The 19,787-nt window shown below is 37.7% G+C and overlaps 1 protein-coding gene across 1 annotated transcript in view; it reads right to left on the bottom strand.

Annotated features, from left to right (window-relative positions):
• The window catches only part of POF1B (premature ovarian failure, 1B), a 287,784-nt gene that overhangs the window by 81,245 nt on the left and 186,752 nt on the right, over positions 1-19,787 (bottom strand). Inside the window, exon 10 of the mRNA XM_006871314.1 lies at positions 6,729-6,859. Within this exon, the coding sequence (XP_006871376.1) occupies positions 6,729-6,859 (131 nt within the window). The remainder of the gene's footprint in view (positions 1-6,728; positions 6,860-19,787) is intronic.

Raw genomic sequence — 19,787 nt, 5'->3', positions numbered from 1 at the left:
TATTGTGTTGTTGGATAGCATGCTCTGTATAATCTATGAGGTCAAGTTGGTTGATTGTGTTGTTAAGTTCCTCTGTAGCATTGTCGAGTTTCTTTCTGGTTGTTCTATCCCTTTTTGAAAGTGGTGTGTTGAAATCTCCCACTATAATTGTGGATTTATCTATTTCTTTCTTCAATTCCATTTAAGTTTGCTTCATGTATCTTGGTGCTCTTTCATTGGGAGCGTATATATTTATTATGGTTATATCGTCTTGCTCAATTGACCCTTTGAACATGAGATAGTGTCCTTTTTTGTCTCGTATTCTGGTTTTTATCTTAAAGTCTGCTTTGTCGGAAATTAGTACTGCCACTCATGCTTGTTTTTTGTTGCAGTTGGCTTGGTATATTTTTTTCCATCCTTTAACTTTTAGTCTGTTTATGTCTTTGTGTGTAAGGTGTGTCTCTTGCAGGCAGCATATTGATGAATCTAGCATTCTTATCCATTCTGCCACTCTTTGTCTCTTCACTGGTGCATTCAATCCATTGACATTCAATGTAATTATCAATAAGTATGAATTGATTGTTGTCATTATGTTACTTTTTGGTGGTGCTGTTCGTTCTTTGTTTCTGCTTTCCTTCTTGTGTTGGATTTGTGTTTTTTGAGTTGTTTCTTGTCGGTTTCTTCAAGTTTCTATGTTAGCTTGCTCTGCTTAGGAATTTGTTTTTATGATATGTTGTGGAGTGTTAACTTTCTTTGGGGTTACCTTGTAGTCTACTCACTTTTCTTTGCATTTAGGAAACTCCATTGTAACCTGTAATTTACCTGGCATCCCCACCACCTGGGCTTCTGTTGCTGTGTTTGTCCCTTCTTTGACATTGATATATTTTTGGCCTTTAGTTGATCTCTCCGCTCCTTTGAGTTTGTTGTTGTAGTCTCGTTCTGTTCTGGACTCTGTTATCTGTTGATTGTGTTCCAGGTGGTGTTGCCATACGTGTCAATCTCTGTTTGTTGTCTGTTCTTGTTAGTTCTCCATCCACAGAACTCCCTTTAGGATGGTTTGAAGTGCTGGGTTGGTTTTGATAAAAACTCTCAGATTCTGTTTATCCTGGAATGTTTTGATAGCATCATCATATTTGATTGATAGTTTTGCTGGATAGATGATTCTTGGTTGACAGTTTTTTTCTTGCAGGTCTTTGTATATGTCTCCCCATTGCCTCTTGACTGCTTGATTTGTTCTGAATAGTCAGAGCTTAATCTAATTTGCTTGCCTTTATAAGTTACATTTCTCTTCTCCTTGGCTACATTTAGCATTCTTTCCTTGTCTTTGATTTTGGAGAGCTTGATTATTATATTCCTTGGAGGCTTTCTTTTGGGGTCTATCCTTCCTGGTGTACATTGAAAGTTTATCTTCTCATCTTTCAAGATGTTGGGGAAATTTTCTTCCAGAAGTTCTTCAACTATCTCCTCTGTGGACTTCTCTGATTATTCTTGTTCTGGAATGCCAATAATTCTTCCATTATTCCTCTTCATGTTATCCAGCATGAATCTTAGACTCTCTTCAGATTGTTTTATCCTTTTATCTGCTTGCTTTTCTATCTTGGCAGCATTGAGAGATTTGTCTTCCAGTTCGCTAGTTCTGGCTTTCATCTCTTCTAGTCTGCTCCTTTTCCCTTTCAGCCTATTGTACACTTCTGATATCTTATTATTGATCATCTGGACATCTTTTTGCAGGTTTTGAATTGTTTCCAATCCTGTGTCAGTCCTATTTGATTGTCCCTGCAGTACTTTCCTTGCTTCTTCCTTATTTTCTTGCCCCCTTTTTGGAGTATTTGAATTTGTTTCCATATCATTCTTCTGAATTCCCTCTCAGGCATATCCAGAACCCACTCCTCCTCTTGTATAAAGCCTTTGTCTGTCTCCAGCTCATTTGCATCAGCTAGTCTCTTCTGTTTTCAGACATGTTTGGTAAAGTTTTTTGTTTCTTATTTGTCATGATTATAATTTATTATTATATTATTATTATTATGATCAGGAGTTAGGCTTCCCTTATCACCTGTAATGCGTAGCAGGTGTTGTTCGGTCTTTTCTCAGTGGTGGAGTATGATGGTGTATTCTTATAGCTTGGCTATATGGCCACAATTCCTGTCTCTTCTTAGGTGATGTAGGGAGGAAAAAAAAGCTCCCACCTCCGGGAAAGATGTGGGATCAAAAGAACCAAAAGCATAAGTAATATAGACATATAGACAAAAATCACCACTTTGGAGCAGAAATGCAGCTTTGGTCAACTTTCCCGTGCTACTCCATCAGTATGTGTGCACATAGAAGCCTCTAGCAGGTGATGGGTGTGACCTCTATTTCAGGCCCCTCTTCTAGCCACTACTGTATAAGTGGGCAGATATATACTGGGGAGTTAATGCAAATCTCAGGATGGTTGAGTCCTATTAAGCTGAGGTTTCGGTTTTGCAAATTTCTTTGTATTGACCAGTTTGGCAGTCTCAGCAGGTGTATGTTGCTAGCACAATAGCTAGAAATTCCAATCTGCTACCTGGAAGGATGGCAAGGTGCCCCACCCCGGCTCAGATACACGGGCTCAGATTTGGGGCTGCCAGTGATGTCATAAGTCGCCACCCAGCTCTCTCTCTCTCTGTACCGTGGGAAAACTGTTCTGCCTGATGTCTGGGCTGAGAACTAACGTTGGGACAGTTTAGACAGGGAGAGCAAGAAGTGTGTAGTTTCCCCAGGTTTACTGTCTCTTTCTCCCTTTTTGCGGGAAATGCTGCTTTCTGAACTGGGCTGGCTTTAGCCTCACCCTCTAAACTCTGCCAGGGCGGGGTAGTCGCCAAGAGGGTCCAGCCTCCAGATTCCTAAAATGCCCATATTTTCCTTGTATCATGATTTTTTCACATATGCGAGATTAGGAGACTGTAATCCTGAATCTTATATTAGATCTGGATCTCTGGATTTACTCTATGAGCTCTTCCTTCATGAGATCCCCCTTCCCTCTCACCAGAGTGTACCCTACCTTGCTTCTCTGACTGCCACCCAAAACCAGAAGTGGGGAAAATATTTTAGATATATGAACCAGTACAAGTAGCTCTTAACTTTACCTTCTAAGCGATTCCTTTGTATTGCTTACAAAGATAAACAAAACAACTTACATGCCCTTATAAAAATATGCAGGCTGGTGCATAGAAAAAAAAAAAAATTGAGGTCTAGTTTCCTGAGGCATGAATGCAAATATGCAATTGTCTGTCTGTCTGTCTGTGGTATTTCCTCAGATGCCCCAAATAGAGATTACAAGGAATCCCTAGCTAAACAAAATATCTTCTAGAATTGTTTTTTTGAAGGGGGGGGGGGGGGCTGATGTTTATATGTTGTAATTTGTTGGAACCTAAAACAAGTTAAAATATGAATCACAAGGCAGTTTTAGTACCCTTAAGTCACTGTTGTTGTTGTTGTTGTTAAATGTTGTTAAGTCAGTTCCGACCCATAGAGACCCTGTATAGGATTTCCGAGGAGTGGCTGGTGAATTTGAACTGCCGACCTTGCGGTTCAAACTGACTTTGCAGTCCAGCACATTAACCCACAGCACCACACCAGGACTCCTGAGTCATTGTTAACTACTGTTAACTGAAATGATAACTAATCATTTTGTCTTCCAATCCCAACCTAGTACACATGCCCCTTGTCATTTGCTTCTTTCTTTAAATAGGAAAAATTAAAACTAATAAAAAACTAAATAAAGTAATAAAAAAAGGATCAATCAACAGCATTTTGTCCTGGAATTTAAACAAGTATCTGGACTGGTTTTATGAGACAACCTTCCTTATTCTGACCATGAAGCCCACTCATTGCTAAATTGTAGTTTGGGGTGGGGGAGTGGAAACAAAAGGGAAGAGAAAGAGGAGGGAAATAGAACAAAAACAGCAGTGCAGCGAAGTGGAAAAGTCAGTTTTGGTCACATCTTCATTAAGCACTCAGGGATACTGGCTATAACTACATTGAGCAAAAGAGAAACTGAGTTGTTGCTGTGTGCTGCTGAGTCAGTTACGACTCATAGTGACCCTGTATACAGTTTCCAAGGAGCGGCTGGTGAGCTTGAACCAGCGACCTTGTGGTTCAAACTGACCTTGCAGTCCAGCGCATTATCCCGGGTATTATATGCCACCTCACCCTCTTGTAAAAAAAGAAAGGAGGGATGGGAGGAAAGAGTTAAGGAGAGAGAAAGAAAGAAAAGAAGGAAGGATGGGATGGAGGGAATGGAAAAATATAAGAAGAAAGAATAGAGGGAGAGTGATAGAGGAATGAAGAGAAAGAAACTAACAACCATCTGAAAAGAAAAAAGTTTAAGTATTGAGTCAGTGTGAGATCACCTGCACTCTGGAATATTTATTGATATAGACACATGAGCTTTCTATGTTCTTTTTGGTATTTGTAGATGCTCTATAAATTAAATGCAAGACTTTCTAGTCCTTAATTACAGATTCAGGTCACTTACACATATTTATAAAAATCCTCAATGAAAGAAAATCATTCCAAACACTGGATCACACCTTAATCTGGGTGATTGTTATAAAATAATTTAGCTTCACTACTCTCTACTTTTAAGGAGCTCTGGTAGCCTAGTGTTATGAGTCAGGCTGCTAATGTCAAGGTCAGCAGTTTGAAACTACCAGCGGTTCTGCAGGAGAAAGATGAGGCTTTCTGCTCCAGTAGAGATTTAAAGCCTCAGAAACCATGAGTCAGAACAGATTCCAGGGCACATAACCACCACCACCACAACTCTCTACTTTTAGATGAGATTGGTTGTATTATGGATGATACGGCTGTAGACATGGGTTTAAGAAATTAGTCATTCTATAGATCTTTATTGAGTAGCTACATTGTCCAGGCAATGTGCTCTAAATTGTTGTTGTTGTTAAGTGTCATTGAGTCAGTTCTGACTCATAGTGACCCTGTACAGGGTTTTCAATACTGTAAATTTCTGCGGGAGCAGACAGCCTCATCTTTCTCCCATGGAGTGGCTTGTAGGCTCAAACCTCTGACCTTGTGGTTTGAAGCCCAGTGATTATCCTACAGAGCCGCTGCACTCCCTGAACTGTTGTTGGGCAATACAAAACATGAATATTATCCTGTCCTGTACTTCATACAATTGCTCCAAAACAAAATTCAAACAATGTAAAACAAATTTAAATCCTGTGACCTTTTCAAGTTTGAAAATTCAAAAATTTGATAATTCATTCCTCAATATCTTGATCTAACACATTTAGTATGTCCAATGTTAAGTGATTTGCTTGAGGCAAAAATATTCCCTAAGTGCAGAATCCAGTCCCAGCTTTTGCCACTCCTATGACCTTTGGCCGGTGTTTCTCAAAACTGAGCATGCATCAGAATCCCTTGGAAAGTTTGATGAAACTTTTCTGATTTTGTAGATTTATTTTCAACAACTTCCTACATATGCTGCTTATTTTAAAACCTATGAGATAAATACTATTAGAATAACACCTGTTTTATAGATGAAGCAACTGGGACACAGAAGATTTAACAATATACCTGGGGCTCGACTGCTAACCAATAAGTCAAAAGTTCAAACTCACCCAGGAAAAAGACCTGGCAATCTGCTGCCATAAAGATTATAGTCTAGAAAACCCTATGGGTCAGTTGTACTTGTTACATAGGGTCACTATGAATCAGAATCAACTCAATGGTACCTAACAACAGGCATCTAACATATAGCAAAAACTAACACACGGACCCAATATATGAATTCATATTCTACAATCAAAGTGCTTAAGTATTATATCTTCATATGCCTCTTGATTTAACAGTGTTATCCTTTGATAGAAATATCTACTGGGCACCACAAATGTACAGAATAAGAGCACCATAACCAAACCAGGGATCTAAGAAAGACGTTGTAGAAGACCTAAGTGATTGGTTATAGGTGAACGTTTACTTTACAAAAGCATGAATTCATCTCAAGCACTTACTAGGCATGCGACCTTAAGTTAATGTTAATGACTTACTCTCTATCTGAAATTGGAGACTTGAAGAGGGTTTCTAACTTTTTAGGTTATTGTGCAAATTGGTTAATAAAGACAAAGTACTCAATGGTGCATATTAAACTATGGCCTCTATATGTTGAATAAGGAGCTCTGGTAATGTAGTGGTAACAAGTTGGGCTGTTAACCTTAAGGTCAGCAGTTTGAAACTACCAACTGTTCCTCAGGAGAAATATGAGGCTTTCTGCTCCCATAAAGATTTATAGCCTCAGAAACCCTATACAGGGTCACTATGAGTCGGAACCAACTCCATGGCAAATAACCAACCAACCAATGTTGAGCACACATCAGTAGAAGACAAACAGTATTGCCAATGATTGGCAATGGGATTCTGTCATATACTATCAGTGTAATATTTCAGAACAAGTCATGCTATGTTATGCGTTTTTAAAAAACTCCTTGCCTAATAATTTTTTTCTTGTCATCAAAGTGCATTACAATTAAAGGCATACAGAAATCTTAAAATAACTGATATGGTCTTTGATGATTTTCATAAAAAGTTCTCACCTTAAAGAATGCTAATAATTTCTGAAAACCTATAAAGTGTTTGAGCAACACATTAACTCTTAAAATTAGACACTTTCTCAGTTCTCTCATATTTTTTCCTTGTTTTTCCATTAACAACAGTAGTGTTGTAAAATGTTTGATAACATTTACAATGTGAGACAAAAGAGATATCTACAGTACCTTCCTCCAATTCTCTGCAAATGTTCTAATAAGCAGTGATATAGGTCCATATTCTTACGGCTTAGATCAGCAAGCAACTCTCCAAAATACTTGGGATCCAATTTTTCAGGGCCAGCATCCTGAATTATAACCTAGACAAAGCATCAATAATAGTTATAAACAATATCAAGTTTTTCAAAGTTCACAGATGTTTTGATGTGAAATTAAAATCAGTAAAATAAAGAATTAATGCAAATAACTCATTTCAAAGTCATCACATAAATTAGGTGAGACTTTCTCTGCATCTGAAGCATACAGTTTTCAATATGACAGGAATTTAAAGAACAAGAAACATTACAAGAGCATTTTCAGTTTCATCTCAGTCAAGGCTGAGTAGTCTAATTAATACAAAATTTGAATATTTTATGTAAAAATTATTTAACATATGTGCTTAATGAAAATAGTCAAACAAATATATATATGTGTATATATTGCCCATTATCACAAATGGTTTAGTTGTCTGTCTCTTTTGGGAAAAATAAATGTGAATTATTGAAATTATATAGTTTATAGAAAATTACTTTCATTTAGACTTACATCTCAGTGAAATCCATCTTGATTTAGTAGTGTATCTTAAAGTTAATTAAATAAACCTACTTAATTTATTGTGTTTTTATGTATTTCTCACTGGACTCCATGTATCATTTGAACTATAAATCTAGTCTATCTGACATGGGAAAGACTAGTTTAGAAACAAGTGCAGAAAATTCATAGACATCTGCCACATTTAAAATGTTGAGCAAAAATTATTATGAATAGAATACTAGATAAGACTCATTCTGTTGACTTCCTATGGTTTTGCACCAAACTTTTTTATATTGTTTGTATCTTGCCTCCCATCCCCAAGGCTCACTGCCTGGAGGATAATAACATAGGTTGTACACCATGCAATCTTTGATATTGCTACTGGGACCAAGGTTCCCTCTTAATGTATCTATTCCTAAGTATATAGATGATATTGGGTTTCTAATTTTGTCTTTGATACTTCTTTTTCAACCTGGCCTCTGATTGTAGATCCTAAGAGATCATGCATGTAGAGGCAAATGTGAGAGCTGCAAATTAAGCAAAGAGGAATATTCATAATCATGTCTGGGACATGGAAAGCCATTCACAAAATACCAGCAAGTGAAAAACAGAGACACAAACAGTCTATAGTATTATTACATTTTTATTATGATATGTATATATTTGAAAGTCTAGTAGAACACACAAAAGTATTAGTATTTATTTGTGAGTGGCAGATATTTTTGTGTATGTGTGTGCCTGTCCTCCATGTGTTCTTTTTTATTTTAAACAAGGAAAACAGATAATTGTTATTTTAAAAAGAGGAAAACACCAAAACAAATAAATAAAACAAACTGTATTTTTGTAGAGTTTCACTTGATACCTATTTCAACTTAACTATCTTGTCCAAGTACTCACTGGAGGTGCTTTCCTAGGGAGGCAATGAATATATTCTAAATGAGTAAAACCTCCTATACTTATGCCTGAGAGGGCATGAGTTGACAGGAATTTAAACTTGTAAACATCATGACACATTTGACAATATATGATTAAATGTCACAGAATTAGCAATTACTGTGTGTGTGTGTGCATGAGTGCATATATGCTAGTTGCCATTGAATCAATTCTATCTAATGGTGACCCCATGTATTTCATAGTAGAATTGTATTCCATAGACTTTTCAATGGTTGTGACCTTTCAAAATTACATCACCAGGCCTTTCTTTGCAGGTACCTCTAGATGGATGTGAATAGTTAACCTTTCAGTTTGCAGACTAATGTTTACTATTTATTCCACCCAACAACATATATATATATATATGTTGTTGTTAGGTGCCATTGAGTTGGTGCCAATTCATAGTGATCCTATGCACAGCAGAACAAAACACTGCCAGATTCTGGGTCAACCTCACAATCTTTGAGCCCATTGATGCTGCCACTTTGATAATCCATCTCAGTGGGTGTCTTCCTCTTTTTCTTTGACCATCCACTTTGCCAAACATGATATCTTTCTCTAGTGATTGGTCCGTCTTGACAATATGTCTGAAGTATGAAAGACAAAGTCTGGCCATCCTGGCTTCCAAGGACCACTCTGGCTGTACGTCTTCCAACACAGATCTATTTGTTCTTTTGGCAGTCCATGGTACTTTCAACATTCTCCTCCAACACCATAACTCAAATGCATCAGTTCTTCTATGGTCTTCCTTATTCATAATTCAACTTTCACATGCATATGAGGCTATCGAAAATACCAAGGCTTGTATCAGACTCACCTTAGTCCACAAACTGACATCTATGCTCTTCAACACTTCAAAGAGGTCTTGTGCAGCATATTTGCTCGCAATACGCCATTTGATTTCTTGACTACTGTTTCCATGAGTGTTGATTTTTGATCCAAGCAAAATGAAGTCATTGACAACTTCAATCTTTTCTCCATTTATATGGATATTATTTATTGGTCTGGTGGTGAGGAGTTTTGCTTTCTTTACATTGAAGTGCAACCCATACCGAAGGCTGGGTACGTATGTGTATGCATGTACATATACATATACATATATATGTTGTTGTTGTTAAGTGCCGTCAAATCAGTTCCAACCTATAGCGACCCTGTATAGGGTTTCCGAGGAGTGACTGGTGAGCTTGAACCACTAACCTTGCAGTTCAAATGGCTTTGCAGTCTGGCGCATTAACCCTCAGTGCCATACCAGTTCCAACTAATAGCTACCCTTTATAAAATTTCCAGGAGTCCTGGTGTGGTGATTTGGGTTAATGCACTAGACTGCAAAGTCGCTTTGAACCAAAAGTTCTGCAGTTCAATCTCACTGGTCACTCCTTGGAAAGCCTATACAGAGTTTCTATGGATCAGAATTGACTTGACACACTTCACAGTAACACCATAGGTTTCTGAGGATCAGCGACCTTGAACCAGCAACTTTGCAGTTCAAACTGACCTATCAATCCAGCACATTAACCCGCAGTGCCACACCAGGACAAAAAATATATATCTCTCTCTATATATATATTTGCTGTTAAGTGCTTTTGAGTCAGTTCTGAGGTTTCAAAGTAATGGTTGGTGAATTTTAACAGCCAAACTTGCAGTTCAAACCGACTTTGAGGTAGAGTCCTTATCCTATGGTGTCACACAGGACTAGAAAGCACTAGAAAGCAAACAGTCGTTTTAAACCACAAGATCAACTGTTCAAAGCAACCTTGAATTATCCCATAGCACCACACCAGGACTCTTATCTATCCATCTATCTACCTATCTATCAAACTTTCAAATACTTACATGACTATATTAACCATTTCTATTTATCAAAATGCTTTCTATTCCAGCCATAGTAGATATTGCCTTGGGCATATACCATACTAGTCCTAACTCTGGACCTTTACTTATGATGTGCGCTGCTAGGATATCTTCTGTCTTTGCTGTCTATCCAAATTGTACCTATCCTTTGAAGCACATCCTAAGATCTAGTACCTCCATGAAAATTGAAACAATGTAAACCAACAAACTAAGTTTGCTTTAGCTCTTTGGGGGTATTAACTCGAATATTTTTCATATTAGTTTACATATTTAAGTCAGATTTTCTTAGTACCATCTCACTACCACAAAAGAAAAAAAATCAAACTTAAGAGTAAAGAATGAGTCATTATTTTGGATATATACTTTAGAATCTAGCACAGTACTGAATGAACACATATAGCGGCTCAATAAGTACTGGCTACATTTAGTAGTGTAGTTGTTACAAATCGGGCTGCAAACCTAGGGTCAGCAGTTCAAAACTACCAGCTGTTCCATGGGAGAAAGATGAGGCTTTCTGCTCCCGTAAAGATTTACAGCCTTGGAAACCCTGTACAGGGTTGCTATGAGTCAGAACCAACTCCACAGCACACAACAACAACATTGAAAAAGCAACTGACCTTATTAGAACTGACCCTAAATGCCAACTGATTCTGGATACAATTTTCTCATGGGCTTCTCTCTTAAAGCAACTAACAAAGAATAGGTAAGAAAGTCAAATATAGTATAGGTGATATTTCCTCAAGAATGTTGTGGTGGTCCTTTGTACACTTTTCTAAGTTCAAATCAGCATAATTGCAACAACTTCAATTAACTAACATTTAAGTCCTATCTAGACTTCTGGATCTTGGCCATCGACTCCTCAGTGCAAGATCTCACTCAAGAAATCAAGGCCAATATTGTTGTTGTTGTTAGGTACCATCCAATCAGTTCTGACTCATACCAACCCTATATACAGAAAAATGAAACACTGTTAAGTCCTGAGCCATTCTCACAATCGTTATTTTTGAGTAAATTATTGCTGCCATTGTGTCAATTATTTTAGTTGAGGATCTTCCTCTTTTTTGCTTACTCACCACTTTACCAAGCATAATGTCCTTCTCTAGGAACTGATACACCCTGACAACACACCAAAAGAAAGAGAGACCAAGTCTCACCATTCTCACTTCTAAGGAGTGTTCTGACTGTACTTCTTCCAAGGCAGATTTGTTTGTTCTGGCAGTCTATGGTACTTTAAATATTCTGTGCCAAGACCATAGTTTAAATACATCAATTCTTATCTGATCATCCTTATTCATTGCACAATTTTCATATGCATACAAAGTGACTGGAAATGCCATGGCTTGAGTCAGGCACATCTTTGTCCTCAAACTGGCATTTTGCTCTTTAACACAAGGTCTCTTGCAGCATATTTGTCTAATGTGATATGCCATAGGGTTACTTGATGGCTGCTTGCTTGATTGTGGATTCAAGCAAAATGGAGTCTTTGACAACAACAATCTTTTCTTCATTCATCATGATGTTATTTATTTGGTCCAGTTGTGATATTTTTCTTTGCTTTACATTGATGTGAAACCCATACTGAAGGCTGTAGTCTTTGATCTTCTTCAATAAGTCTTTCAAGTCCTTTGCACTTTCAACAATCAAGGTTGTGTCATCTGTATATTGTAGGTTATTAATGATCCCACTTCATTAGGATGCCACTCCAATCCTGGTGCCATGTTCTACTTCATAGAATCCAGCTTCTTGGATTGTTTACTCAGTATACGGATTGAATAAGTATGGTGAAAATACAGTATCCCCTTGTTCTGTTCAAATTACTGCCTCTTGGTACAGGTTCCTCATGAGCATAAATGTTCTCACAACTCGTAAGTGTTCTGCAAATCCTATTATTTGCAATATTATCCATAGCTTGTTATGATCCACACAGTGGAATGCCTTTGTTTAGTCAATAAAGCACAAGTCAATGTCATTATGGTATTCTCTGCTTTTAGTCCAGATCATTCTAACATTAGCAATGATATCCCTCATTCCACATCCTCTTCTGAATTCGGCTTCAATTTCTAGCAGCTCCCTGTCACTGTTTAGTTGCAACTATTTTTGAATTACACTTAGCAATATTTTTATTCACGTAATATTAATGATGCTGTTTGATGATTTCTGCATTCTGTTGGGTTTCCTTTCTTTGGAATAGGTACAAATATGGATCTCTTCTAATATGTTGCTCAGGTAGCTGTCTATCAAATTTTTTGGCATAAGCAAGTCAGTGCTTCCAGTGCTGTATCAGTTTTTTGAAACATTTCAATTAGTTTTCAGTAAATTCCTGAAGCTTTGTTTTTCACCATTACTTTCAGTGCAGCTTGGACTTCTTACATCAATACCATCAGTTCTTGATAATATGGTACCTCTTAAAATGGCTTTTGTTGTTGTTAAGTGCCATCTAGTGAATTCTGATTCATAGTAACCCTGTACAGGGTTTCCAAAGAGCAGCTGCTGGGTTTGAACCACTGACCTGTGGCTCGAATTCCAGGTCTTTTCCTATAGTGCCACACCAGGAGCTCTTAAATTGTTAAGCATTGACCAATTCTTTCTGGTACAGTAATTTGTGTATTCCTTCCATCTTCTTTTGATGCTTCCTACATCATTCAATATTTTTGCCCCTTGTTGTTTGTCGCTAAGTTTTCAAGTGGTGTTGAGTTGGTTCCAACCCTTAATACCCCTGTATAAGGTTCTGAGAAGTGACTGGTGAGCTTGAACTGTGGACCTTGAGGTTTAAACCGATCTTTTGGTAGAGTGCTTATCCTACAGTGCCACAACAGGACTCGCTTTTCCCCCTATAAAATCCTTCAATATTTCAATCTAATGCTTGAATTTTCTCTTCAGTTATCAGCTGAGTGTGTCCTTACCTTTTAGTTTTCTAACTCCAGGTCTTGGTACAATTAATTATAATACTTTGTCTTCCTCATATGCCCTTTGAAATTTTGTGTTCAGCTCTTTTATTTCCTCATTTCTTACAGTTGCTTTAGCTTCTCTATGCTCAAGAGCAAGTTTCAGCATTTCTTCTGACATCCATTTTGGTCTTTGTTTTCTTTCCTTTTTTAAAATGACTTTTGCTTTTTTCATGGATGATGTTCTTAATGTCATCTCATGACTCATGGTTTTCAGTCATTAGTGCTCAATGCCACTAATCTGTTCTTGAGGCTGTCTCCAAATTCAGGTGGGATATACTTAAGCACATATTTTGGGTCTCATGGATTGTTTTAATTTTCTTCACCTTCAACCTGACCTTCATATGCACAATTAATGGTCTGTTCCACAATCGGCTCCTGGCCTCATTTTGGATGATGATATAGAGCTTCTCCATCATCTTTCTCCTCAAATGTAGTCAATTTGATTTCTGTGTATCCAATCTGGTGATGTCCAGGTTCACAATTGCCTTTTATGTCCTTTAAAAACATGTTTTTAATGAGTAAGTCATTGGCCTTGCAAAATTCTGTCATGTAAGACCTGGGAACGTCTAAGCCCATGGACAAGGACATAGCCAGGGAGGGCTAAAGCTGAGAGTGAAGCATCCAGCTTATATAAAGTGAGGGGAGATGCACAAGAACACCCAAACTTGCAGATAATATCCATTTGACCTAGTCTCGATGGCATGATAATCAAAACAAAAAACAATTTTTGATAAAGGAAACAAGTGTAAATTGCTACAATTTGATGAACTTGACCTATACTTATGGATGTAGTTACAAAATACCAACTGAGAGGGAATTGTCTTTCCACCAAGTATCAATCCTATCCCCTCTGTATACAGGGTAGATAAGGACGGACAACTTAGACATTGGCTACCTAAACTGAGGGGTAGATAAAGGCATGAAGTGACTGGCTTACAAATTTTCAAGAGAGAGTTTACTTTAAGAGTGTGCAGGGGAAGGTAGAGTCCTCACTTAATAGTTGTCAACTTGTCTAGATGGGTTTGGTGAAAAGAGATGGGCATAAGATTCTTATGATTCAATAGTGAGAAATTGTTACCATGACTAATTGCAACTTTCACAACTATAAGTGTAGAAGTTTTGTAGCAAAAAGGGGGGTAGTTAATCTTACATTCCAGAAACAGAGGACCCTAAGACCACCAAGAGAGAAGAGCACAAACAGAGTGCAGGACCCTACCCAGAGAAGCAGCAACACCAGAGATGGAGGGAGAGATGAGGACATGGAGAGAGGGAGCAGCTGAGGACTCTGAACTCATGAAAAGAGAGGAACTGGGGACTTCTGGCAGCAAGGAGGCAGGCTTCCAGAGTGTGCCCTTTGGTTGTTTAAATTATTATATATTCCTGAGTGTTTCTGTGTACATCCCCCCTGCCCCCAAACCAAATCAAACCAAACCAAACAGGGAATGGAAGCAAATACTGTTGATTGATGATGCACAGAAGAGATTGTAATCATTGCAATGAAATGATGGTGTAAAGCCGATGTCCTTCCATGTAAACTGTCACTCAGTTCACAACAAAACTTAAAAAAAAAAAAAAAAATCTATCGTGTGATCTCCAGCATCATTTCTATCACTAAGGACATAGTTTCCAACTACCAATCCTTCCTCTTAGTTTCTAACTTTCACATTGCCATCACCAGTAATTATCAATGCTTCTTGATTGCATACCTGATCAAGTTCAGACTAAAGAAGTTGGTAGAATTTTTCAAATTCCTCATCACAGGCTTTAGTGGTTGGTACAGAAATTGAATAATAGTAGTATTAACTGTTCTGATTTGTTAGGTTCCCTGGAGTCAGTACCGACTCATAGCAACCTTATGCACAACAAAATGAAACACTGCCAGGTATTCCTTGTAGTCATATGGATACTATCCATCAATGACAGCACTGTACTTCATGATAGATTTTGAAATACTCTTTTTGGAAATGAATGTGACACCATTTCTCTTCAATTCGTCCTACCTGGCATAGCAAACCATATGATGTCTGATTCAAAATGGCCAATACTAGTCCATTTCAGCTCACTAAATGTCTAGTATAGCAGTCTTTATGCATTCTGTTTCATTTTTTAATGATTTTCAAATTTCTTTGATTCTTACTTTGCACATTCTACATTATGATTATTAATGAAGTATCGCATCAGTTTATTTTCATTTTGAGTTTTGCTGCATCAGCAAATAAAGGTCTTGAAAACTTTACTTCATTAACATCATCAAGGTCAAGCCTAGTTTGAGAAGACAGTTCTTCCATAGTTTTAATCTAAGAGTCTTTCAATCTTCTGGCACTATATGTGCCCTTGTTATTCATAACGTTTCAGTGGGTAACCATTTAAAAGTGGTACTACTCTTCTTCTTCCCAGTCTTAGTCTGGAAGTTCAAATGAAACCTGTCCAAAATGGATGAACCTGCTGGTATTTAAAATACCATTGACATAGCTTCCAGCATAACAGAAACACACAAGCCACCACAGTATGATAAGTTAACAGATGAACAGTAAAGGAACAATGTTAGGCAAGTCTTTATTCAGAATAAGCATGAATAACAAATAGAATATTAACAATTTAATTTATGCATTTCTCCTTTAAGGGTCATTTATATCACCACACTGGAAGTGGCTTTCAAAACATAGCTTCAGGTATCATTTTTAAGTTAAGTTATCATTAGCTGTAGATGTCCAGGTAGATGTTTTCTTCCTCCCTCACAAGTCCACATATGCCCCTTCCAAAGCTGCAAATTTCCCTAGTGGTGATGGTAGTCATTGTGTGCCACTGAGTAGGTTCCAAAACATAGTAACCAAGGCTGTGTATATTTACGGGAGCAGAAAACTTCAGATTTCTCCTACAGAGTGGATGGTAGACTCGAGCCCAGCTCATAAACCACTACACTACTACCTTTCCCACTAGAAACATGCATCTATTCAGACAAGTGTGGCACTTTGGATAAGCACTGGGCCCAAACGTCATTTGAACTGCAAGGTTAGTGGTTCAAACACATCAGCCACTAGTCACAAACCCTATACAGGGTTGCTATGAGTTGGAACTGACTAGATGGCACTTGACAACAACAACATTGTCTACCCAATGTAAGGGGCCAGCAAAATGATGGCAATAATAAAACAAGGCCACCAACCAACCAAGCAAACAAAAATTAATGGTTTCTAGCATTGTTGAAGAATCCTGGTGTGGCACTGTGGGTTAATGTTCTGGACTGCAAAGTTGGATGAACCACATGGTCGGTGGTTCAAACTCACCAGTTGCTCCTTGGAAGCCCTCTACAGGGTCACTATGGGTCATAATAGACTCGATGGCACTTAACAACAACAGATTTGTTGAAATGGTTGACAATGGAGGCCAGACTCGATTGGAATTGAGGGATAGAGAGCTTGATGAGAGCAAGTTTGATGAGGAATGAGGTGGTAGGAGATGAAGTCAAAAATGATAATAAGAGAAGACATTTATAATTTCAGATTTAACAATTATAATTGATTATGAGGTTCAAGGATCACCCAAAGTCTATGTGGGTTGAAGATTAACAGAAATGAAGAAATTGAGAGTGTTGAAGAATTATGATGCCAGAGTGTGGAAAGGATCACTGATATGGGTAATTATAGGGCAGGAGTCAGTGTAAGTGGAAGAAGATTGGAAGTTACTGAAATTATTGAATAGGGAAATGTGAGCAGGGGGCATGGTATATGTGAAATGCAAAATTTACGAGAGGAAATAGTGATGTGAAATGGTTGATAAACCAATCCTAAAGTATCTGACTATGTGTAAAATTGTATTGAGAAAATAATTAGTAATAGATACATAGAAACGCTATACTGAGTTGCTATGAGTCAGAAGCGACTTGATGGTACTTAAAAACAAAAACAACATTATTAGTACAAATAGTGATTTTTTCTAGTGTTAATTTTCCCTCATTAAAAAAAAAAAAATTCTATGTTGTTGCTCTTTTAAAGTGCCATCTAGTCATTTCCTATTCATAGCGACCAAGAATAGGGTTTTCTAAGAGCAGCTAGTAGTATCATAATACATTAACTGTTCAGAAACAAATACTATTTACATAGCCAAAATGTTATGACCATTGAATATTAATTTAGCAAAAACAATGAAGTTGAGATTTAACTATATTGGGCTGATGGAAAAAAATGGAAGTGATAATATGTTGTTGTTGCTAAGTACCATCCAATCAGTTCCAACTCATAGTGACACAGTGTAGGGTTCCCTAGGAGCAAATGGTGGGTTTGAACTACCAACAATGCCATTAGCAGCCCAGCACTTATCCTATAGCCCCATACCAGAACTCTACAGATAATATAGACCAGTGGCAAGCCAAGAAATAGCAACATAAGAATATGCGTGCTATTTAGTTATGTGGAAGTAGAAAACAGAAGAAAAGGCTAAAGTTGAAAATGGTTCCTTCTGGGGATTGGGTATGGAAGGTGAAGAGGGTTCATATAATGAATTTTTTGTTACATGCATTTAAAAACAATTTGACATTTTAAGCGATGTGAAAACACTATTTTAATTAAAAAAATAAAAGCAATTTTTTTACGAAGAAAAAATAAATAATTTTTATAAAAATGAATTTGCCACAGAATAAGAGTGCAAAAAGGCACCATGGCATTAAGAAGTTGTAAGAAACAGTTAAGGACAGGGTTGAAAAAAGATAGGACCCAAGAGGTTTGAATAAAAGGCACTCACTTTCAATAGTAAGAATGAAGAAGTAAAGAAATATGGAGAGAGTCTTGACCCACATGTTTATAAGTGAGAGAACAGGCAGTACTGCTGAATTTATTAAAGAAACCAGCTTCAGATTCCATTATTAGTGAATGCATTGTGTTAAGTAAATAGTGCAACAAGCTTTCTGGACACCTGCCAGAAAGATCACCTGACACTATGATCTTTGCTGTCTTGAAGCTAACAAAGACTGAATTTTCAAATGATGAAAAGAAAGTATTGTATCACAAGTCAGAATATTTTCCTTTGGCAACAGGGCTATCCAAATGGGCAGAATCGTTCCCTTTACATGTTCCCATAACTTCAAAGGTTTTCTAGAAGCCTCATGCCAAGAAACTGAAGACAGTTGTAATTATTTGACTCTGCTATCATCATCTTCTTACAAACACCACCTGTATGACAACTTGGAAAATGAATTTAGCTGAGATTTTTCCTGTCAGCAAATGAGTAAAATTATCTCTTCCTCACTAATAGCAGGAAAATAAACAAAACATATTATTCCTAATTACCTCAGGAGAATAAATATGACTGGTGAGCTTCTTCGGCCACTCCTGGCGCTGTTTGTGTGCTCGTTAGTGTGGAACTGGTACCTTTTTTTGTGAAGCGGCAGCTGAGGAGATTCCAGAACTTGCCATGGGCAACAAGAAACTCAAGGAAAGAGTCAAGACTGAGAATACGGATCATATTAATTTGAAGGTGGTGGGGCAGGATGGTTCTGTGGTACAGTTTAAGATTAAGGGGCATACACCACTTAGTAAGCTAATGAAAGCCTATTGTGAATGACAGGGTTTGTCAGTGAGGCAGATCAGATTCCAATTTGATGGCCAGCCAATCAATGAAAACGATACACCTGCACAGTTGGAACTTGAGCATGAAGATAAAATTGACAAGTTACAGCAGGAGACACAAGATGTCTTTTAAAAAGGGAGACTGCTATTTTACTCCAGAACTCTGTTACTACCGACCAAGAATACATTCACAATTAGAAAAGTACAATTTAGTTCCACCACATCCTGACTACTACAGTATAGTTTTCTATATTATTTCATTTCTCTGTCCCCAATCCTTTATTGTACATAAAGTAACGGGTGCATGTGCACAATCATATTGCATTCTTTGTTTTGGGTTTTCTTTCTTTATTTCTTTTTTACTAAAATTGCCAATGGTATGTTTGATCAACATCAAGTGGAGCTGGAATGGGGGAAGACACTGGTTCGGTGAACACCACCCCTTTCTCCATTTGTGGCATGCTTATTCAGCTCTTACCGTTATATTGTTGTTATTGTTAGGTGCCATCAAGTTGATACCAACCCATAGCAACCTTATGCACAGCAGAAGGAAACACTGCCCGATCCTGGGCCAGCCTCATTATTGTTGCCACACTTGAGCCCATCAATGCTGCCAATTGGCTAATCCATGTCATTGGGGTCTTCCTCTTTTTCTCTGACCCTCCAACTTACTGAACATGATATCCTTATCCAGTGACTGTTCCCTCCTGGCAATATGTCCAAAGTATGAGAGATGAAGTTTGGCCATCTTGGTCTCTATGGAGCACTCTGGCTGCACTTCTTCCAAAACAGATCTATTGGTTCCTTTGGCAGCCCATGGCACTTTCAGTATTCTCCTCCAACACCATAATTCAAAGGCATCAATTCTTCTATGGTCTTCCTTATTCACTGTCCACCTTTCGCATCCATATGAGGCCATTGAAATTACCATGGCTTGGGTCAGGCGCACCTTAGTCCATAAGCTGACATCTTTGCTCTTCAACACTTTAAAAAGGTCTTGTGCAGCAGATTTGCTCAATGCAATATGTCATTTGATCTCTTGACTGCTGCTTCCATGAGTGTTGATAGTTGATCCAAGAAGAATGAAGTCCTTGACAAATTCAATCTTTTCTCCGTTGATAAGAATGTTGTTTATTGGTCCAGTGGTGAGGATTTTTGTTTTCTTGACATTGAGATGTAATCCATACTGAAGGCTGTGC

Source organism: Chrysochloris asiatica, unplaced genomic scaffold (genome assembly GCF_000296735.1).
Source record: "Chrysochloris asiatica unplaced genomic scaffold, ChrAsi1.0 scaffold00167, whole genome shotgun sequence".
In the NCBI taxonomy this organism is placed as follows: domain Eukaryota; kingdom Metazoa; phylum Chordata; class Mammalia; order Afrosoricida; family Chrysochloridae; genus Chrysochloris; species Chrysochloris asiatica.
The sequence above is the reverse complement of the archived record's forward strand: the minus strand, read 5'-3'. Positions and strand labels throughout refer to the sequence as shown.